The sequence below is a fragment of the Camarhynchus parvulus genome, chromosome 1, assembly GCF_901933205.1.
Source record: "Camarhynchus parvulus chromosome 1, STF_HiC, whole genome shotgun sequence".
Taxonomy (NCBI): domain Eukaryota; kingdom Metazoa; phylum Chordata; class Aves; order Passeriformes; family Thraupidae; genus Camarhynchus; species Camarhynchus parvulus.
Window position 1 is genome coordinate 26,625,448 of NC_044571.1, and position 23,280 is coordinate 26,648,727.

Genomic DNA, 23,280 nt, shown 5'->3' on the forward strand with positions numbered 1-23,280 from the left:
GGTGATGGAAATACACCAATGGAATATGTGGAATTAAGTGGACATGGAATAAGGTCAGACTAGCAAGGAGGCTTCAACAGACTAATTTTATCAATCTATGTCATCAGACTCAAACCTCAACTTGCCAACTGGAAGTCACTGTTCCCACTGTGGGGATGCTAGATGGGAAGATGGGCCAGCTTCTCTGGCTCTGTGCTCTGTGATCTGTTACACCAGGGCTCACAGCAGCAGCTGATGCAGCTCTGCTTGAAAAGCCACTTCTACTCTATTTCTGCTGCTGCTTTCAGAGGGATGGAGCAGAATGTTGGAGCATATCTTCTTGGATTACCTTGCCAAGACCAAGCTGAGCTCCACTAGAGTCAAATAAAAAAAGTTGATTGGAAAAACTACCCGTTTCCCAGAAGGGTAAAAACATGAACAGTGTGTAACCTAGGTTCAGTTCTGTGACTTTTGAATTGTGCAGCACAGTATCAGTGACCATTTGAGAATACAGCAAAAACCAAAAATATCTTTGTTACAAGAATAAAAGATAATGAAACCAAATTACCTTTTTCACATTTCTTTCCCTGCCAGCCACGCTTGCATTCACAATAGAAATCCCCCTTGAGATCCTCGCATTTGACGGTCCCTTCTTTGTGACAAGGATTGGGAGAACACTGGTTTGGCAAATCTGATTTACAGAAGGAATAAAAAAACCAAAACAAAACAGAACAATACATTGAAGTCACTGGCAACAAGGTGTTTCACTCTCATTAGGAGATGGAAAGCTTAAACAGTATTGGGGAATCACTCAAAAATATTTGCACCTGGCAAAAGTATAAGCTGATTTTTAGTGCTCACATGCCAAACAAGCTGTGCCAGGAATTTTACAGAGCACATGCAGTGGAATTCACTTAATTGCAAAAGGGAGTGAGCTACCACCCCCATATCTGAAGGACACATCCTGAAAGAAACAACTCAAAGTAGATTATTTTTCTACTATCACTAATTTTTGAGAAAAATAAAAAAAATAGTATCAACTAAAGTACTCAAGAAAGGATGGGTACTCTTTTCAATCATCTTTGGTAGCTAAACTGAGGATCTTACCAGGGTTGATAGATTTCTAGCTAGCAAAAGTTTTTAAATGAAATTTTTGATAGATCTTTTCTATTACATAGAATGTAAATAAAAAAGGAATACCCATATAACAATGACCAAGGAATAGCAAACCATTAATCCAGTTTACAAAGAGCACAATGTTCAAATGGGGATTTTTAAGCCAAGTTCCAGGATCTGGCAATGAGTTTCCTCATTGGAAAGAAGCAGGGGAGTAGTCACCACACTTTGGGAATGACTGAAGGAATGAATCTCCAAGTATCATGTAGCCACTCACCAACTGTAGTCACCTGTCCAAATTCACCTACCCACTTACCTGCACAACACCCAGGGACAGTGCTTCCCAGAGGTGGCTAAAGGAAGGATGAGAGAACACCCTTGTTTCCACAAAAAATGAGTTGCTAGCTATCATGTGGTAGTAACCTGTTAACATCAGTGTTCTAGATCAGGGGTCTTCAAAAACATGAATGTGTTAACTGTTTCCACAACTTTAACCAGAAGGAACAGTGCAGGAGCTCATTCTGCAGATTGAAAAGCTCAAGAGCCTTTCTTCCCACATATCTCCTCCCAGCATTTGAGTGCCCAGTGTGTACACACTAAGTGAGCAGCAGAGCAGCAGAAAAGACCTGCACTGGTTTCCATGCACTGGTTCTGCTGAGTCCAGCATGGATTCTTGATATTCTAAACATGACAGAGAGGCTTTTAGGAGATGAACTGTTTGTAGATTAGCAGCCCCATCAGACTTCTCAAACTGAGAAGAGTTAAGACTCCTACTTTTGTCAGGATTATTATACTGCTACATGTCTCTCCTTAGCTTCCTCTGTGTGATCCTGAAAGTCACTGTCATGAAGGACTGCTTTGAAAGAATTTTAACACTTCTGTAAGTGCAGGCAGTAGCAGCTCCATTTGGTGTCTCATAAAGCACTGAACTGCACTTTTGTTTGCACTGACTGTCTTGGATTTAAATCTCAGGTGGCTGAGGTTGGCAGGCATCTCCAAGGTCACTTGTGTGACCTCCCTGCTCAGGCAGGGCCACCTACAGCTCAGGACCATGGCCAGAAGGCTTTTGATTATCCCAGGGATGGCGACTCCGCAAGCTCCCTGGGCAACCTGTGCCAGTTCTGGTTCACTCTCACAATAAAAAAGCATTTCCCCATGTTCAGACAAAACCTTCCAGCTGTGCAGAGCTGGGGCAAAGGCATAGCCACAGAGGCCAGGCCGCACAAAACAAAACACAGCTACATGAGCAGTCCTAACATCCACCTGCCAGAACCCCTCCCAGTAAATCCCTGCCCAGCTGACACACTGCTGGAGGGGGAGGAGCTGGGGAAGGAGAGGCCACGTTAAGGTGGCAATGAGCCACAATACAGTAAGCCTGTCCTGGACGTTCCTTGTCCTAGACACATCAGAATGTTTACATTAAACAGAAGGGTTTAGGTATAGTAAACCAAGGATTTTTTTTTTTAGCAGCACCCACCAAGCCTCCTAAATATGTCAGTGTTTTCAGTCATTTGATAAGCAAATCAAGTCAACGGGGTTATGCACAACTTCTCACAAGAGTTTGAGAACATAAGACACACTCTTATACTTTTCTGGTGGCTTCAAAGTTGTGTTATTCAGCTGGCTTCATAGAAGGTGCTCCTGACTGAAACCATTGCAAGAGAAAAAAACTGAGCTTTTGTTTCCACTCATTTACATGACAGATTTAGGTAAAGCTGTTAAAAGTAGTGATGAGCATGACCTTTTCATGTACTTTGAGCTGTGTCTGATAGCACTATGAAGCTCATAAGTGCAGACACAGAACAGAACTACCAATTCCATCTTTGAAATCTTTGTGGAAACAAGACATTGCTTATGCCCACTGACCGTCACTTTTAGTTCATTACTTTGTTCTGTGAATTTATTTTTTGATACCCAAAAAATGGTTCATATTGAAACTTCATAAAATGCTAGGTTACAAATGATATTACACTCAGTAATTTAATAGTAAAAAGCAGGCACACATACACATCAAAAATCTCATGGTGTTTTTTAAGGCCATGTGTAGCTTTAGTCCCCAAAAGTCCTGTAGAGCTATCCAAAGCTTTGCAGAACCAAATCCTTAATCCCTAGATGACCTGCAGGATCTCTTTTAGAAAAAGATCCAGATATGCAGAGAAAGTATCAGTATCCCTGTGTAAAGTAAGCATCTATCTGTAAAGCAATTATAAACACTCATTGCAGTCAGTGGAGATAGTACAGTAAACAGAGTCTGTGGAGGGACTCAGGTCTCCTCAGAGCGGACACAGTTTGGCTGGGGGAATCCCTCTAGAACCAGAGGAGATTAACTCTCTGTTAATTCTGGTGGGAATACTGCTCATGTAAGCACCCATGATGGAAATACCTATTTACACACTGTATGGAATCCTCTGAATCTGGAGGGGAATCCTAGTTGTAACCTGATCTCAGGAGTTTATGAAATTAGGAATCCTCACATATTCTGTCTAACCTGTCTAATCACAGTCATACTTAAAATTTCTGCCTTATTTCCAGTATAAACTTGTGCAGTCAATCACCCTCCAGCCCTCAGGTTGTTCAGTAGCTTTGTACACCGGGTTAAAAGAACATTCCACTGCCTTGTTTCGGGAGGAGAAACGCTGTTAAGAAACAAAGTTTAGAAGTGTCTTGCAGGCACAAACCCATAGAGCTACACAGTCTTTTGGCAGCATCTGTGAAAAATTAAGAGACACACTAGCACTGGCCAAGCACGAAGCCTGTCATTCTTCCAAGCGCGCTTCAGGCTCCTTCTCTGTTACTGCTCCTGTGAATTGATGATGGCTAGCCAAAACTCAGCCATTTAAAAACCTGTTAATATTTTAATGGGGGAAAATATTATCATTTTCTTTCCAAACCACCACATCTGCAATGGGCAGAAATCCCTAAAAACAATTATTCAGCTTTTATTTTTTCAGATTTTTTCATCGCTACCCTTTAGACTCTCATTTCTGAAACCCTGATTAGCTGTTTGGAACAAATGTTCCCAGTTGATATCACCATTTTCAGCAGAAACTCCTGCCTCTTTGCTGTGCCACATGCACAAGTAAATGTAAGCATTCAGCCTCACATCCCACTTTGAACAAGCTGGCATACTGCAGCCAACACAGGTACCACAGGTCTGAGAATTCCCAGGTCAAAGGACTCAACATCCATAAGTGATACTGCTGCAATATGTGAGGGAAATTCTTCACATACCACTTATTAATCTTGGAATTCAGTCTTTAAAAAGGTTGTTTTAATGCAGTTTATAAATGTAAAACGTTGACTAAAGGCAACTAGAAAGGTATTAGAAGAATTCATTAAATTTTCTTCTCTAGTGTTAGTGAAGGACAAAAAAAACCCCTTCACCCTCTACAAAGTTATCAGTTTGGCTTCCAAACTGATTTAAGGTTTTAAAGGTAGCAATATTCAAAGCATAGTCACATGATACATGAAACTGATCTCTTAAAGCAGAGAAGGCTGGCACAAGCCTGGTTTGACTTTAAACTTTTCTTGAGGTTCCTTAATGGGGTAAGCCAAAACCAGCATTCAAGGGAATAGAACACAAGGGGCCAAACATTGTGTACAGCCTTATGACACCTCCTAGTTCTTGTCCCTCTTGCTTCTCATATTATTCGAACTTGGGAAACTGGTGGGAAAGAACCTTGCATCATAAAATATCCATGACAGCAAGATGACATGAGGTTATAAAATGGGAAAGATTTTGTTTGTGGTATGGAATCTTAAGCCTGGAGAATAGGAAGACCAGTATTGAAATACTACCAAAGTCAGAGATGGCTGAGCTAGTCCCACACCTTCAGGTAGAATGAGAGAACATTTAACTACAATATAAAAACCAAAAATGCTTACTATGAACACATGTAAGGAAGTCTGGATTTCTCGTATACGGCGACCCATATTTCTGAATACAAGCTGAAAAACAGAAAATGAAATTGTTATTGTTACAGTGGTGAAGGACAGCTGTTCAAAGCATGTAAAATGATACCTGGCCTGCAAGGACTTGGAAAGTGGATGCAAAATCTATCCAATATTATCATCTCCCAGATGCCGTGAAATTTTGAAGTTCATTGAAATCTTTTAGCTTTGATCTACAACAGTTAAAAGCCATTTGAAGAAGATGATCACTTAACCAGCTGCTACTATTATTCTAAAACTACAGTAGTAGCTACTCCAATTTGACCATCTAAACTTCTTAAAATATCTAAAAAGTACATGTTTTTTTCCTCCCACTGTGGCATTTGTAATCTTAAATACATCATTTTTAACACACATAGAAAACAGTACAATGCCATGACTATGATACAGTCAATAGAATAAGCCAGTAGTTCAATCTCGCACCTGTTTCTTTTTTAAAAAAAAATCTCATTTTCCTCTTCTCTTTAAAAAAGAATCTCCTTTTTAAAAGGAGATTAGTTAAAAACTAACTTCATTAAAAAGAGAAAAAGGTAGAAAACTACAAATTATTTCATAATACTGCAAGCCACTGATATAAATGCAACGTCAAGATTTCAACATGCAGAAAACACAGAAAGCATTTCTGTCTGCAAATGCACACATAAGTAAAAACACACACCTCAAAGTACAATAAGGAACATAAAGTCTATCTTAAAAGTTAGCAATGCATGTTTATTGCAATCAGATTTCCATCCCTTTCCTTAGCAGAGGCTTCAGCTGTGACAAGCTCCAGTGTTAGGCACATACCAGCACTCCCACAAAGTGGAAATAAAAGCTGCAACTCACCCAAGTATTTCGGGTAAAAATATTCCTGTAGAAGGGAAAAAAAAAAAAAAGCAAAGATTTATTGAATCATATTTGCCTCTATTTTCATGCTATTTAAGAGCAGCTTTAGTGGTCTTGTATGGCAGTTGTTTAATAATTCCAAGCACCTAATTTTGTTTTATTCAGAACCCGAAGCAGCATAGTATTATACATGCATTTTGTCATTTGAAAAGTAAAGCAACATTAGTTTGTCTAAAGGAATTTTTTGATGGCAGCTGATCTGGTCAGTGACTGAGCATGAAGACATCCTCCAAGAGATAAAGCTGCTGCTGATGGCATGAGGTGGGGGAAGGAATTGGAATCTGGGGCAAAACCCTAGAGGGAAGAGCACAGGATCATTCAGTCACCCTGTGCCTCCCCAAAGGCATTCTGCTGAGGCAGGACATGGGCATAAACACCACAGGCACTAGGAAAAGTACTTTTTGCCCTCGCAAGGAGCACCCTACAACTCAAACAGCACCCATTGCTGTACCACACATCACATCCTGGATGCTCAAAGAAGGGAGCAATGGTGCTTTGCAAGAGGGGGGAAAATTGTCATCCATTTCTCTAAAACCAGGCTGCAAAGGGCATTGCCATTCTTCTCATGCCACATGGTCATGCATTACTGTTCCCTACTCTGCATCAACGAAGTGCAGCCATACAGAGAAGGATATAGGATACTATATAGTATCCCATCCTGCGATGTGAATCCAACCTTGCATGTTAGAACAGTCAGCCTGGTGAGGCCTGGCAAGCCACATGACTGCTTGCGCCAACACAGGGGAACAGCAGAAAAATGCAGTTGTGCTGCTTGGAAGAATAGGAGATTGGTTGAAGCTGAAAACTGTATCACATTCTTAAAAAAATACAAAACTTCATGGCCAGGAAAAAAGCATTTTTTTCCATCATCATGCTGGTTTTCATAATATATGTCACTAATTCAAGCACAGTTAAAAATAGTAATTGGGGTATTGAATGAGGAAAAACTTATGCATTGTATCAGTGCTTAATTTTTTTTAAAATAAACTACTTCTCAGCTAATTATGACAGCATATGCACAGTATAATTTTCTTTTATGCAAGAGGAGCAATTTCCACATAACATTATCTTCAGTGAGATTGGGATGGTAAATACCCTGCATTCTACAAAATTTAATTGGTCTATACAGTGTGCAAGATAAGAAACTATTTTATCTTCTCCGCTTATTACAGATGTTTGGATTGGATCTATACAGGCATGTATAAACAACAGGGACAGGCACACACCATGGTTCAGTTTGATCTGGACTGTCCAGTGCAATCAATTGCACTGCTGTCATTTACCAGAAGAATCAATTGCTTCTGGCAAACATGCTCCAGTTACTGAAATGCACCATGTAAATATTCAGCCTAAATTATGAGAGCATCAGCAAAGAAGTAGAAGCAGCAGCTTACACTAATGTTAATTTTCAATTCTGATATGAGAGTGATATGCTTGGCATCTTTTGGGGCTGAGCTTTGAAATGTTTCTTCAGCTTGAAATGTATCATCAGAGTGATGAGCTCAGAACCCACTATGGTCCTTGCTCACTCTTTTTTTTTTTAAAGTTTAGTTTGGAAAAGACGAGTCATAAAAAACGCAGTCAAAATAAAAATAAATCTAAGCAGTCTAAATATTCAGATGGGTGCTCATATGTGCTATAACCACGAATTGTACTTCAACTAGCGCTTGAGAAGAAAAAGATAGGGGCATGTAATAAAATATTCCAAACATTTCTTTCATTATTTCCCCTTTGTTCCTTGTACTTCACAAGAATGTGCAGATGTATTTAACCACCAACAGGATAATCCAGACTCTGACAAGAACAACTATTCTGGCACTGACAGGACAATAAATAGGAGTTTTCATTTTCATGGCTATCAGCCTAATTGCTCCATGTCAGTGGTGGCAAAGGCATTTTCTCCTTGACCTCTAATGAATGAGCTGAGTGCTTGAAAAGTGGTACAGAATTTACTTTTGTAAACATAACTTCCAGACTCAAACTGACTGTGTATTGATTCAATGCCAGCTGAACAGCAGATAAGTGAAACTCCAAGGCATTGTACACCACAAGCTTCATTCCACAGAGTATGTAGCCAAGTGATTGAAACAGCAGGCTATTACTAGAAATTTAGCTCTTCTTTCCCTGTTTTTCTCATTTGCTTATGTTATACAAAGGCACTTCAGTATACAAAGGCTGATCAGTAGCACTTCTCCAGGTTTACAAAACCTTGCTGATATTACTATTCTAAAATAAAGACACATGCTCACAGGCTTTAACATTACTCATTTTTGTGTGATTAACTTTTCATTTCTTTCTATAATCATTTTTTCTTACAGCTGGCTTCTGTAAATACAATGACAATGCATTTACATTCAGAGAAAAGATTGATCAAGAATGAAGGATGAATGATCTTATACCTTGAGAAAAGAAAGCTGCTTCAACTGCAGTCCCTTTTCAAAAAACACTGATGAGAAGTTTTCTCAGTTAAAAATTCAAGCAGCACCTAACCTGATACAGATACATGTTATTTCTCATGTGACACTCAACTCTTCAGTGTCTTTTCAGTCTTCTGTGATGTATTAAGTCTCAATGACCCCCAGATGTCAGAGAAAATGAAAATCCTACACAGGGTTAGGTCCCTGTTAAAAGTGTGCAACTCATCTTCTTTCTACTAGAAGTGTTCCATTGTATTTTCAGGATTCTACAAAAATGCCAAGAGAAGTGCTTTGAGGCCTGCTAAGAAGGAGTTGGCAAAGCTTCTCTGTTACTATTTTGCTGATTTCTCAACAAGCCACTTTCAATTTCAGGCTCAATAAACTTCTCACCATCCAGAAAGTCACACACTGTTCACAGGATCAAAACACAGGAAGTTATTTAACTGTTACCACTAGGGTGGCAAAAATCACCACAGAATTATGTAAGTGTTAAATTTTCAGCTTGGATTCTGATAAAAAAGGTCAACATTTAAGTGTGCTCAGCCCTTCCCCTTTAGATCTGCTTCCTAATTACTGCTGAAAATAAAAGCAGGAGCAATTTGCTTTATAAATAAAAAGCTATAAACACATACGTGTTGGACATAAACATCCTCTGGACAGGCTGCTGCACAGACACTGACCTCACCAAGCTCTCTAATCCCTCTGTCCAGCAGTAATGTCCCAGTGCTGGCAAAAGGAAGACAAAGGCTGCAGAAGCTCTGACCTCCACAAGAGACCAAACACCACAAATGTAGCCTCAAAATTCCAACCTCTGTGACTGTTGCCAAGAAAACTTAAATTTCCACTTCTCTTCTTTGTGACCCAGCAAACTTTCTGTCTGTCTGGTTTCTACCTGTCAACCAGTATGGCTGGGATGGGAGAAGCTACAGGACACTGGCAGCCTGTGGTGCCCTGGTAACATGAATTTTGTAAATGACATCTTTTATCTGCTGCCACTACAGGTCAAACTTGTCCTATGAGCTGTAAGTCACCCATGAGTTACACATTGTGTGCCACCCAACGCACAGCTCAGCAGAGATCTCAGGTAAAGAGGAAGAAACAGGAGAGACTGGGAAGTGCCTGAGATGTACACATCTCCACCCTTTCAGTGAGGTGGAAAGCAGGGCACCAGGCCAGCCTTTCCAGGCAGGTCCTGGCTTGCTTATTTCAGCTCAGTTCCAGAGATCTTTCTCTTGCTGCCCAAGAGACAGATCTGTGCTTTAACAGAAAAGATTTAAGCTCTACAGCCCCCACCCATTTCACACAAATGTATGTACATGCTGGAAGCAAGTCCTCTGAAGCATTAAATGCAATTATTTGCTTCCACAACAGTGTTCAAGATCTGAGAGTGCATGCTTTTATTTCAAGGCAGAGTGACACCAAGCATGGGCATAAGAATTCTGTTCATGGGGCTAAGGTGTTCCTCTCCCACCTGCAGCTGGAGCTTACTATTATCCTGATAAAACAGCCACTACAACATTTAGTCTGGATACCTAAGAAAGCATAATTTTAAAAATGTCCTCAAAAAAACTGACCCAAGCAAATGACCCCCCCCAAAACTCTAGGTTGTTCATTTTTATATTTGGCTTTTTTCCTTCCAAATGATAAGAACAGTTTCACTGGGGCCACCCCCACAATGCCTCTCATTGAAACAACTGAGGAGAACAGCAACATGAAGGTAAGAATTCACAGCTGTGGAGTGGAAGGGGCAGAAACACCTATGTCAGCCCCCCTGCCAAAGGAAACCTACACTGGGATGGGGTCACCATCTCTTTTCAACTCTATGGCCAAAGTCCACAGTGGTAAAATCCAGAAGTTACTGTAATTATACAGGGTATGCATTAGTCCTGCTGCATTTTTAGAGAAGATGGAAAAACACCAAATCAGAACAGGCGTTAACATGAGTCACTGTACAAAAATAGCCCTTCTGAAAACATAACAATGACCCTGTCAACACCAGGAAAATGTTCTCACTGGTGCTTTACTTTAAAGTAATTGGTAACACTGGAGACCTCAGAAAAAAGGGCCTGCTTACTGCTTCTGTTTGTTTTGCTTGAGTACCAGGTCAGGTAAGACTGTAAGGCACAGAATCTTACAAAAATCATGTTTGAGCTCTAGAGGCCACAAATAAAATACGTAGTTTATAGGAAGGCTGCTCATGTTTCTGGACATCTGGCTCCTGGTGGCCCTGCTTGGACAAGGAGGATGGACCAGAGATGCCTGCCAACCTCAACCAGTCTGTGATTCCGTGACTGCAGTGCCACTAACACTGGAGCATTTCACTGACTTGTGTTAGCAACAGTGATTTCTAAAAAGCACTTTTTTAGTTACCTAGTTACATCTAAGAGAGTAGCAACAACTCCCACATTATGCCCTTTCCTCATTTCCATATAATGACTCTCCCTTTTCCTCTTTCCTTCAGGACTGAATGTTTGTCTTGGGCATGGCCAGACCTCATTTATAAATGTTCTTCATGTTTCCACACTATGGGCTTGCATTATCCTTGAAGGAATCACTGCTACCAACCATAACAGGCTGTAACTCAGTGTTTGCTAGTTTTCAACTGTTACAGCCTGAGAATGCAAATCTCAGCAATGCTTGAGAACTCTCCTCCTTTTTTTAAAACTCAGCCCCAGACTTTAGGTGCCCAGCAAATCTCACACTGAACGATATGGGCCTTCCTCCTGTGTCAGGGCATGAAGCAGTTCTGCAATGCAGAATTTTAAATACATAGAATCAGTAGTTTCAGAATTTATGCTCAAATGAATGCCATGCTGCCTGCACAAGCTTTCCTTTTCATCATGAGGGACACAGCACTCAGCCAGGGTAATGTGCTTCCTATTGTGCTTTGTGGCAATCTGTATTCTCCAGATGAAGAGCAAAGAGAATTTCTCTCCACAATTTGGGAAGCGAGGTGCTAGAGAAGCAAGTAGGTCACATTATAATCCAAAAGCAGCCTCATCTCCTACTACCCAAGCTACAGCTGCTTAGGGTGGCTTTTAGATTTCTTTGTCCATTTGTCAAGTATCCCCTTCACACTGTCCAGCTACTCAGGTGCACAAAGACTGGGACTGCCCTTTCTACCACGTTGTTGAGGTTTCCAAAACAGAAGCATTCAAGACTATACTCTCCAGCATGACATCTTCCATAGACACTAGGTACCTCTGCAGAATCTTCAAGTCTGAAATAAAACCCATCTATTGTCATAAATTCCTTTGCTCTGTTCTGGACAACAAGAGTGTTTCCCAATAGCTTACTGAGGTGCCACTTCAGCAAAAACTGGTACTCTGCACTGAGGAAAAACCCACCAATGATTGGAATGCATAATTAAAGGGGATAAAAAAATTACTGAAAGGAAACAAAAGACAAAAAAAAAAGTTCATGTATATGACAGAGACTTTACATTTTGTGAAGATGCAGGGGGCACGGAGACATGATTTCTATAGGTGGCCTGAGGCAGGGTTAGACTAGACAGTAAACAGTGTGAAATGGATACAACTGGTGCCAAATACTTCAACAAAAGTAATTTGTAGTGTGATTCCAATTGGTTGCATGTGCTTTTAAGTCATTCTGACAGAAATCTGATCACAAATGCCTTGAGAACTGCTTCAGAACAGAAAGGCCACTTTCCCTCCTGCTGCAATAATGTGCAAGATCCCAATTTGATGACAAACATAATCTCACTCAATGTTGCTTGAGTTGCATCTCACTCAATGTTTGACTCTTTACTTTTGCAAGAGTTACAGTATTTGTATGTGGTAAACTAACACTTGCTCAGACACTTTAGTCAAATTAAGGAAAACAAAACACGTAACATAAGTAACAGGCTGTCTCTCCAACACCGTCTATATTTACTCTATAATTATTTTAGCCGTATTTAAAACAGAACGTCATATATCCTATCAAACATGATTTAAATACCTATGGTCTCTCATGGGCTCTGTGGCACTTTATCCACTTTAGTTTTTCCCCTCCTTATAATGTAATCACACTGTTTCTTTGGGTCTTGCTTAATCTGCAGAGGTTGCAACTCACACTAACAGCACTCAGTCACATTAAGGCATTTAAGGATTCGGACTCAGAGGGCACAGGCAAGTAAGGAATAGGGAAGTGACATCTTAGATGATACCAGGCCCCTGTGACAGAATCTGATCTCATACTTCCCTGTTCATTATTTTCATAATTAAGTAACTTTTGCTTTTCTGTTCATGTCCTAAATATTTTCTGGAATTGAACTACAACTCCCTGTTCCAAGAATCAGCCAAATACGATTGCTTTCCAGGAACATGTGATTTTTCTGTGCAGTTCAAGCGTGACCAGTTCTCCTTTTATCTCTACATTTATGTACCCTTCTGTCTTGGCAGGTGTATAGAGTGAAGAAAACACCAACACTTGTTCTCCTCTCTGGGTATCCTCCTTCTCAACTTTGCTCTTCTTCTAGTTCCTACTGCTGATGCTCAAAGGAGCAGGGAGAAAACACAAACCCATCAACAAGTAAATTTCACACACATGTGGGGAGCCTATAGAACAGCAGTCGCAACAAAACTGTGATTAAAGCAAAGATACAGAAGGGACACCTGCTGAAAAACTTCAGTCAGATTCTCCAAGGCTTGGTTGTTCATTCATTGCTTTGACAGGCTGAGCTGTGACAACCATTTCTGTTTCTCTTCCAGCACCTGGCCTTCCCATCCTAACTCAGGCTGTTCTTTCCACTGTGCCAGGCCCCACTGGACTGGGGAACCAATCCACCTGCAAAATTACCATTTTTCTCTGCAGACTAGTTTTCTTTAGGTTAAGTTCCTTTAATTGGTCCCTGCAGTCCCCCAAATTGCTGTGAAAGAAGGGTGAAAAGAACAGGCAAAGGAGCTGCTTATCTCTACTAGAGCAGCTGAATGCCCAGTGTGAAACCAAAGCTTGAAAAGCAACGTGAGGGGAGAAGTAAACCTTGTTGCTCTGCTTATTCTCAGTTTCTTCTAAATCTGTGGTCATGCTTCCATCCTTGTTCTTCATACTTAGTGGAAAATGACTGCTTGTAATTCATTAAGCTCACTCAGAGTATGGAACACACACGAATCACAGCTGCCAATTTATACACATTCAATGTTTCTCTTACCTGATTCTTTAGCAGCTGCACTAAAAAAATATATTAATTCCCAGTAGGCTGCTCATTTTCTTTTTAATTTAAAAAACAAAATGAAATGAGTTCATGGCCACAAAACTGTTTTCTTAATTTTTAATTGACTTTTTTCCCTTCTTGCATACTTATTGATACTTATTGTACTGCTCTAGAAAACTGACCCTAACTTCATCTACTTTTTCCACTATCATCCATCTTGCAACCAGTATAAACCCCCCCCTTCAATTTGTCATTCTTAGCAACTTATTCCACCCTATCTTCAGACAGTCCCTCAGCACAATATTAGTCCCTTTTGTCTTCTCTTGCTCCTTCCCTCCTGCTGCACAGGACATGTAGCATGCACTATGTCTGTGATGTGGTGTGTCAGTATTTCCAAGTCTATTTTGAATTTTTGGGCTGTTCTCCCATGAGTGGAATATGATACAGATCAGGCAGGTATGAGTCCAGTAGAGCTGATGGAGTTGTGTCTACTTCCACCAATGGCAAACTTTACTCACCCTTCTCAAAACCTTTTGATAAAGCAGCATTTAGCCAATAAATGCCTGAGCTGCCTTCTAAGGCAGGCAGGAGTATTTTTGTCACCCTCCTGCTGAACACCACTGAACACCTCCACACTGAACACCAACACTGCCAACAAATACTGTGTCTGTACTGCAAAGTAGATGGGTGTGCCCAGGCCCACAGTCCCAATCCTTTTGCCTTGCAGATCAGTTAGACCCACTGGATTTTGGTACAAAGCTCCCTTGTCTTTTATACCAAACTACAGGGAGAAGGAAAGAAAGCGAAGGGGGTGCACCTGGTGGACACACAGATCTCATCCCAGCAGGCTGGGATGCCACTGTGGCATATACCTGGGCACTCAGATTTTTACTTCCTTTTTCTCTCCTTCAACCCATTCCTGGACAAAAGTCTAAGTATCCCTGTATTTTCTTTCTCAAAGGCTATTAAGCAGGTATCACTGTGCCTGGGAATCCATTCTTACATGTATTGAGTCCAAGCAGGTTAAAACATCAGCACAGAGTTTTCCAATAACTCCTCCTCTCTCTCTACACCAACAAAAAGAGATAAAGAAATTTATACAGCTATAAATCTAGCCCTTTCTCCATGCTCTGCCAAAATGTCAAAACAAATCAGTATATCAAGAAGAGCTGTCACGGCAAATAAAACAGATTTTTGCCTGGTTATTAAAGGAATATTCTATACAGGGATGGTGACATCTGTATCTAAAGATGATATCAGTATTTTCCATGTCTAGACTACACAACATTCACTAAATTACTTAAAGAAATTTTACACTGCTTTACTCTCCCAGTAACTCCTCTCCTCCCTCTACATGCCTTCATACTTTACTGATTAATATTTACAAGTATGTGTCTACCTTGTTATTCTTAGAAATAACATCTAAACATTGCCTGACAAGCATGCCTCCTAAAAGATCAGAATGAAGTTTGGATGACCCTAGTCCATGGATGAAGCTCATATGTGTTATCAAGACCATGCCATGTTATGGAACACACAAAATAAAACCAGCGAGCCATCAACACGCTGAAAACCAACCAAACTGACCCTTACCACACCCTGTACATTGCTTCATCTTCATTTCAGCTTCTCAATAAACCCAGCCTAGCAGAAAGAATGCTGACATTGCTGGATGTTTTGTTAGGATCAGTAATTTTCAAGACAAGATTGCTAAAAGCCCCCAGAAACTTGGTCTGGTGTCGCTGCTGTCCTTGGCATGAGTGGGACAGTGGAGTAGATTCCTCTTCAGCTCCAAGTTATGCTGTGACTCTCTGCCACTGTTTTGTGTATCTGACAAGCCGTAGATTTAAAAAACATTTAGGATGCAAGTCCCTCAAAATGTGGAATTTTCACGTGTCTGCCTGTGAATCAGATGTCCATTCTGCACGCACATGGAAACCAGCTGTTTTTACACAGTGCTCCACGGAGGGCCAAATCCATAAACAGTAAACACAGGTGGCCAGGCTGACCTACATCAGCGTTTCTGGTGTGCCTAGCATTTTTCAATGCATTCAGCACAGTAATTTCTATGGTAAGCTGCAGGAAGAGCAGTAATTCTTCAGCAGTAACAACAGCAAGCAAGATGTGCAGGGACAGATGCTGTACTATGGTACCAAAGGATAAGAGGCTGCATTCAAACATCTTCCCTATGCTGAGCCTGTCAAAACAGAGAAACTCCTTGCACAAGGACACTTTTTTCTTCAGTGAAATGCAATGTTTCTAAGAAGATCAGGATCTACACTCCCTTCTGCCCTTTGTTTTACATGCTTGGATGACCAGATTTTTAGAACGGGTCAACCAAATTCCAGAGCAGTTTATCAGTCACTTAACAAGCTGTAATACCTTGACTGCATACCAAGGTCAAATATTTCTGCAGTGCTGCTTTTATAAGGCCTTGTCAACATCTTAAATAAGATAACATTCTTATCTCTGTATCCAAGATATTTTGCAACTTCATCCCATCTATCACACCTAGCATGTATTTTGAATAGATCACATTTAGAAACAGTCTGTATACCTCCCATCAAGATGTTTTCCATCCTTCTTTTTTTTTACCACAGTATTATCTTTTAATTTTTCTGTTTGGCACCTCTAGCAGAAATGAAATTACAAATCAGGAACCATCCCAGAATTCTGCAGTAATCTTTAAAGATGCTATAATCAGCTTCATGAAAAAGGTACGCTGCAAGACTCATTAATCCAGGCTACTTGCTTTTACCATGTATAGTCATACAAGTGGCACAGACTGAGTTTTGTTCTGCCTCTTAAAAAAAAAATAATCTAAAAATGTTTCAATTGATCTTCCTTCCTCTAGTCTGAGCAAGCTGATATTTATATTTTCCCTAACATAAAAGACAAAAGCTGCACTGCCCTGCACATGAATGGCCCTTGGGCCCCGCCTGATGCACTATTCTTAGCAGCTGATGTAAGAAATCTCACATGTGGCAAAATCCACATTCAGGTTTCAGAGAATGTGCATCTTCTGCTGGCTGCCTGCAGATGTTGTTTTGGAAAGCTGATCACTGAAACAATGGAAAGCACAGAAGAAGGGTGCTCTGGTATTGGTATGTGACATGTTATTTCATTTACTTCTCTGTCCCGGAAATTGGTATCTTTCGGTAAAATTCTTGGCTAGATGTTACAATTGGCTGCATAAAGGTATGGGAAGCATGGGAAGCATCACATGAGCTGTTACAACCTTGCTTTGCCTTACCTCAAGTTCTGGAACTGTTTTATTGAATCAGTTAATGCAATTTCCTATCACATCTTTAGGTCATAGGTCTTAAAATTAGGCCTTCAAATTCTCCTCACACAACCACAGGATAGTCAAGAATGGCAAGATTGGTAAGGAAGATCCATACTCATTCATTAGCATCTAATGGAGGGGAAAATGGAAGAGGGACAGCACTTTTGGTCTGACATCACAAGCCTTTCTTGAGGCTGAACTGAGAAGCATCAAGATTGATCCACTAATCTGAAACTAACTTTCAGTTGTCAAGGCTGCAAGAGCATTGCTTCTGTGGGACAGTAAACAGCCAAATGCCCACATAGATGCTCATCTGGTGATTTAAGCATAAAACCTGGGAGATGCAACAGGACAGATTGCACTGCTGTGTTTGTCACGGTTTGCCTACATAGCCTCACAGAGCTCAGCACAGGGCAAAAAGAGCTGTAGCTGCTTCTTTCTGCTACAACCTAAATAGTTAATCCATGGGACCAGGTTCAGCAGGCACATGCAGAAATTTCATCCTCCCTAAACTACAAGGAATCTTCATCTGTCAACAGCAATCTCTTCATTCCCCTGGTCAATAGAAGCTCACTTTACCAGCATGCAGGATCAGCTGCAGCCTGGCAATACGCTGAAGCATGACTGCAGTTACTGTAATTCTTCAAAAAGCTTGGTGTTGTTTACAACAGGTTTTGGCTTCCCTAAGTCTCAACTAGCTTCCTTCTTCTGTCAGTCACTGGGGCTGGATGTACAAGACAGCATCAGTGAAATGACAGCACAACTCCCTACTGTTTAAAATACACTTCCATTGTGAATGAATACTCTGTCCATGAAATCCACAGTTACTGCTGAAAGAGTAGTCACCTATGCACTACAAAACAGTGAAGTCTTCCAGTGCAGAGCAGCAAGAGCCCACATACATAACCTCTGCCACCATGCATTGGAAAGTTGCTACTGAACAGCAGCTGCTGCTTTCACATCACATACTGATTGCAAAAGGGAGAGGAGGGCCATAAATTCCCCTGATATATTACAGCACACTTGCTTCTCAATCAAATTGAAGCAAAGTAATGCAAGGATTAGGACATACTGCACTTAACAAGCAACTTCACAGCTCTTGGGAGGTTTGTGTCTCAGAACAGATAGGATCTCATGTCACTGCAGATCAAAGTGTCCTGGTGTAGAAGGACACGTTAGGGGGCACAGACACTAGAAACCCATCTAGCCTTTCTTCAGGTTTTCAGAACAGAGTGAAACCTAGCAGCAGTAGCAAAAGAAATGCACCAAAAAATCAAAATCACTTGCAATAACAGAAAGCCAGCATTGTCTACAAAACACACTGAAAGTATGATGGTATCTTAAAGAATTTATACTATATGTGAAAAGATTTATAACCAAAATGATTTCACTATTGTCATTTCAGTAGGAGAACTGTGTGCTCTTTACAATTTACAAAATCAGTACCAAGCACTGTTAAAAACTCCTGACATATTTGTACACTATCCTACCCTTAAACTAATCTATCAATGCATTGCCTTTGGCTACCTTCTTGGCCAGCAGCCAGTTAGTAAAAGTAGTGACCTTAGATCACCCTTGTTCCAAAAGGGTGCAAAATCACACTCATCATAGTTAGTTTTCCCTGTACTCACTGCTTTGTGATGAATATTTATATTGAGTTTAAAGTTACATTACTCAACACAAATATGGTAGTTGTGCCAGCCACTCTCACCCCATTACATTATCCTCATTCTGAAGTTTTTGCAGAACAGAAGCAAACACTGCTACATGCAGATGTGACTACAGGTACACATGAAAGGTGTAACATTAAACACCACCTGGGCAAGTGTTCCATATTAATCTCAAAAATAAAGATGGTCAAAACCACATCACTTTGCTTTTGCTGTGCTTACTACAGTCTTGTGACAGCAAGCTACTGCACTGTCTATCCAGGGCTGAGGCTGCCAATGAAGCACACGTGTCAAGACTTGCCTTACTGAAGCATAAAACATCTCCTCTGCTAAATCCCTCCCCTGCCTGTGGTTTGTACCTCTGTGTACACACACACGTGCTCACTCGCTCTCTCTCCTGCCTCTGTCCTATCTTCTCCCTAGAGCATCATACCATTAACAGGAACATGCTGTGCAGAACTGAGCTTCAGTTTGAACACCAAGAAAATCCGCTTCCCACAGCTAAATCAATGCCAGATAGTCCTTGCAACGAGAAGAGCCTATTCAAAACAGTGTTGAGAGGAAGTGTAAAGTGGCTGGAGGAGTAAGCCAAGCTTAGTAAAGCATCTGCATGCTGCTCAAAGTGAGAAGACTGAAGTGAAAGTCAACCTTGATAAGACTGGAAAAGACAGCTCCACGTATGGTGGGCAGTCTGTAACTGTGTGAATCCAGTGCTAGAAGTGCAGCAGCACCACGTTCCCATATATGTGCCCTCCTGCTGTTGTAGTGACAGGTCCTGAACCTACTGATTCCAAGATGCTGACCAAGCTGAATTGGCCCCCATGGATTTCAGAGTGGTTAGGACATTTGTCTGAGAAGGCCCAGTTGTGACATATGCTGCAACACTAAGGGGATTTTAAATACAGCTGGGATGGGAAGCTGGAGGGAAGAGCAGGGTATCCAGACAAAGAAGCAGTCTGCATCATTATGCTGCACTGGTCTTGCTTCATGGATTTGGACCATGGGTGAACAGGACCCTTCCACCCTCCAGTGGCAGTCCTGTCAGCCGCTGCCAGGCTGGGCTGCTCACTCAGAGCACGCTCACAGACACGCCGCTGACCGGACAGCCCTGGCACTGCCCTTGTGCAGGCTGAGCCCCGTGTGTCTTGCAGTCATTCCCCTCATGGCCCTGGGTCCTCCTCCTCCAGATGCCTTTCCCAGCTGTGCCGGTAGCTGGCATCTAGCCGCGGACAGAGGGTGGGCGGGAGCGCAGAGCCGGACAACCCCCGAATCTCCGTGTCCTTACCGTCTCTGGGTCATTCTCAAACACCTCTCGGGCCTCCTCCTTGCTGCAGTGCTCCTCCACGCACTCCCTCTCCAGGTGTCCTTGCTTGGTCTCCTCGAAGATCTGGTACGCTCGCCGCTGCCTGTGCCGCAGGAACTGGGCGGCTTCCGGGGCGCGCAGCAGCACGGCTGGGCAGCCGAGCCGGCACGGCGGGGAGGCCGGGAGCAGGACGGGGAGCAGGAGAGGAGCAGGAGCAAGGACAGGCAGCGGTGAACAGCTGAGCCCGCCTGATCGCCCCGGACCCCCCGACCCCCGTCCCGCACACCAGACCGCTCCTCCGGGGGCACCGAGCGCTCTCCGTGCTCGGGGCGCCGCCCGTGGGTCGCCGCGGCCTCAGCGCGGCCCCTCGCCCGCATCCCCTGACCCCGCCGCCGCCCTGACCGCAGCCGCGCATCCCCCGCAGCCCAGCGCGCCCGGCAGCACAGCCCGCACCCGCGCACACGCAGGGCGGCGGGGGATGCTCGGCGGCGTGTGCGGGAGGCACGAACCCCCCGCGGTACTCACTCTGCCAGGAGTCCGCCGCCAGCAGGACGAGCAGCAGGGCGGCCCCGAGGGGCGCCGCGGGATGCGGCATCGCGATGCGGCGGCGGCCGGGACCGGGGCCGGGGCCGGGGCGGGCGGGAGCGGCGGGAGCGGGAGCGGCGCGGGCGGCGGGCGCGCTGCTACTGCGGGAGCGCGGCGCGGAGCCGCGGAGCCGCTCGCCCGCCCTGCCCAATCCTCACAAGGCACCGCCGAGCTGCTGCTCACGGACACACCTCGCTCGCTCGCTCGCTGGCGGCGGAGCGGCCACCCGGCCCGGCCCCGCGTACCTGCCCGGAGCGGCCGTGCCGAGCCGAGCGGCGGGGGCGGTCACGGGCAGCCGGGCCGAGGGGCGGCCGGCAGGACGCGGGGAGCGGGCGGGGAGACTGCGCCCTCACCTCCCGGCACATCTCTTTAATAGCTCCGGGGCTCATCACTAGCAAGGGAGAAGCTGGCACCAACCCAGTCCTGCCGTAAATTAGAAACTTGGCTCTCCCCACATAACAGCACAGGTTTCGTCTGAAACGCATTTTCAGTTTGTTACAGTATGTTAGGATGAACTCCGCAGGAAAGAGATCAGTGTCTTTTGTTACCAATATGTTGCAAGCCATACTTTACGGTCCTTTGTCCATCCGAAGGAGGCTTCCACCGTGGGAAACCCTGTAACCTAGAGCTGTGGGGTCAGTGCTCAGAGGTGCTCTTAAGCTATCTAGTGCCACTGCTTTAAAGCCCTGCTTTTTATCTGTGCTGCTCTGTCAAAGGGTGTGTGACAGATAGCTCCAGTAACACCACATCCATACATTCTTTGAGAAAACTTCAGTGGCAGAATTTGTTTCAGATAAGGAACTTGTCTAGTTTTATTTTGTTATTTAGGTACATCTAATACAGACTTTGTGTCTCCACAATAATTACTGCAAATATAATATGACAAATGTAAACAATGTATTCATATCACATAGTTGAAGTAAAGTAGGTGAAAACAGAAGAGCCAGCCTCATTCAAAGCAACTAGGCTGATATCTTCTGTCTGACAATGACAAATAGTAGAGATACAGTTAAGAGGTATAAAAACATATAAACCACCATTAAGTGGCCTTTTCCTTCTGTTTTCAGCTCCTGAAGTGCAGAGGGAAAGCTCTCAGGTGAAATCCAGTGCAACCCTAGCAGACACAAATGTACCACTTCTCTATGAATTTGTCAAATAGCTTTTCGATCTGTTGGCACACCTGGCCTCCAGGAGTGGTGGGAAGATCTCAAATTTGCACAAAGGTTAGACAGGAACTTTTTCTCACTGGTTTTAAATCCGGTGCTTAATAATTTTACAGGGTACTAGAATTTTTGTCATCTAAGAAATAGTGAATGATCATGCCCTATTTGTTTCCACCATACCAGTTTATAGACCTCTCTCATATGATTTCAGAACCATCCTTTTTCCTGAACTGTGGAGCTTTGGTCTTTTACTTGTTTCCAAACCCCTTTGAGCTAGCATTGCTCAAAGGAGCAGTCCTTCCAGTCCCTGTTGCTTTTTCCTGTCCTTTGGCCGCGTCCATTTTTTGTGCTAGCATGCTGCAAACACTATCAGAATAATCCAACAAAAATGATTAATTTTGTTCAGATCAGTTCCCCCACTGAGTTGCTGAACAGCTGCACAAACACCAAAAGGGAGAGGCTTTCAGGGGTGACAGCGAGTAGCTGCAGGCAAAGGAGCTTGGGCCTAATTTCATCAGCATCAGCTTCATAAAATGGTTTATGAAGCTACAGCTGAAGGCAGAGGTTTCCCAGGACTGGCTGCCACTTTCCTCCCTCTGTTGTGTATCCCCCTGCCCACGTCCACAGATGTGGCTGTGCCATTTCAGCTCAGTCACCTGGCAGGAAACTGCCTTTATTTATTGTGTGTGTGTGTGTGTGTGTGTGTGTGTGTGTGTGTGTGTGTGTGTGTGTGTGTGTGTGTGTGTGTCTGTCTGTGTGTGTGTGTGTGTGTGTGTGTGTGTGTGTGTGTTTACCAGGTTACTGTGCTGAACCAGCTCAGTGACAGCATGAAGAAGTGTGGAGTGGGATTACAGCAGTAAATCCATAGTCTGCTCTGGGACTGCAGCCTGAGCCCCTCAAACAGAAACCATTCCCCACCTTTTCATCCTGCCCTGCATGTTTTCTATTTATACTTCTTTTCAGGTAATGTGGACAAAACTACATGCAATATTCAAGATATGATATCATACAACAGTGTCCTGCTTCTTTTTTACTTCTGTTTTTTCTTACTATTTTCAAATATTGCATGGGTCACTTCTTGACCCATGACAGCCATGAACAAGAGGTCTGAGATCTCTTTCCTGAGTGAAAAACCCTTTCCTGAGTGGAGATTTACCAGTGAATACAGAAGGTGAGAGCTGTCTTTCATGGGTGTGTTGCTTTGTGTGTCTGTATATTAAATTTTGCTTGTCATTTATTACCCTGTCATGTGAAGAGTGTTATCAAGTGATACAGCCAGGCCAACTGAACAGCTTCTTGCTACCAAAACAGGCTGTCCCACTCTGCCTTCCCTCTAAGCTTCCACCTTATCCCTGGATGTACAATCTTTGTACACTTTTGTCACTGATGTGACCTCTCAGCAAGTAAGTTCAACTCACTAAGCCAAGGTAAAAGTTGGGTTTTTTTGCTAAAAGTCTCCTGGTATTCTTGATTACCAGTTTAAGATTTGTCTGTTCCGATGAATTTTGTGTTATCTGCCAACTGACCTCATGGCATTAAGTTTCTCCATAAAATTTCTGAAGATGTTGAACAGCAGAAATTTTTGTGGGTTCTGGAAACTGCATTATATTGTGTAATCTAATGATGAGTTTTCTTTCTTTCACATTTTTTTATCCTTTTCTGTTTATCCCATATGATCACACTTTGAGAGCATATGGTAAAAGACCAGCTCAAAAATTTTTTGAAGTCCAAATATCTAATATTATCAGAACCATCCTTGTCTAAATAAAT

The 23,280-nt window shown here is 42.8% G+C and overlaps 1 protein-coding gene across 1 annotated transcript in view; it reads right to left on the reverse strand.

Moving 5' to 3' along the window:
- Positions 1 to 20,387, reverse strand: part of GAS6 (growth arrest specific 6) — a 39,770-nt gene extending 19,383 nt beyond the window's left edge. Inside the window, exons 1-5 of the mRNA XM_030958906.1 lie at positions 20,288 to 20,387; positions 19,745 to 19,911; positions 5,872 to 5,896; positions 4,981 to 5,043; positions 548 to 670 (exon numbers count right to left, since the gene is read on the reverse strand). Of these exons, the coding sequence (XP_030814766.1) occupies positions 548 to 670; positions 4,981 to 5,043; positions 5,872 to 5,896; positions 19,745 to 19,911; positions 20,288 to 20,357 (448 nt within the window). The 5' untranslated portion in view covers positions 20,358 to 20,387. The remainder of the gene's footprint in view (positions 1 to 547; positions 671 to 4,980; positions 5,044 to 5,871; positions 5,897 to 19,744; positions 19,912 to 20,287) is intronic.
- Between the last annotated feature and the right edge of the window lie 2,893 nt (positions 20,388 to 23,280).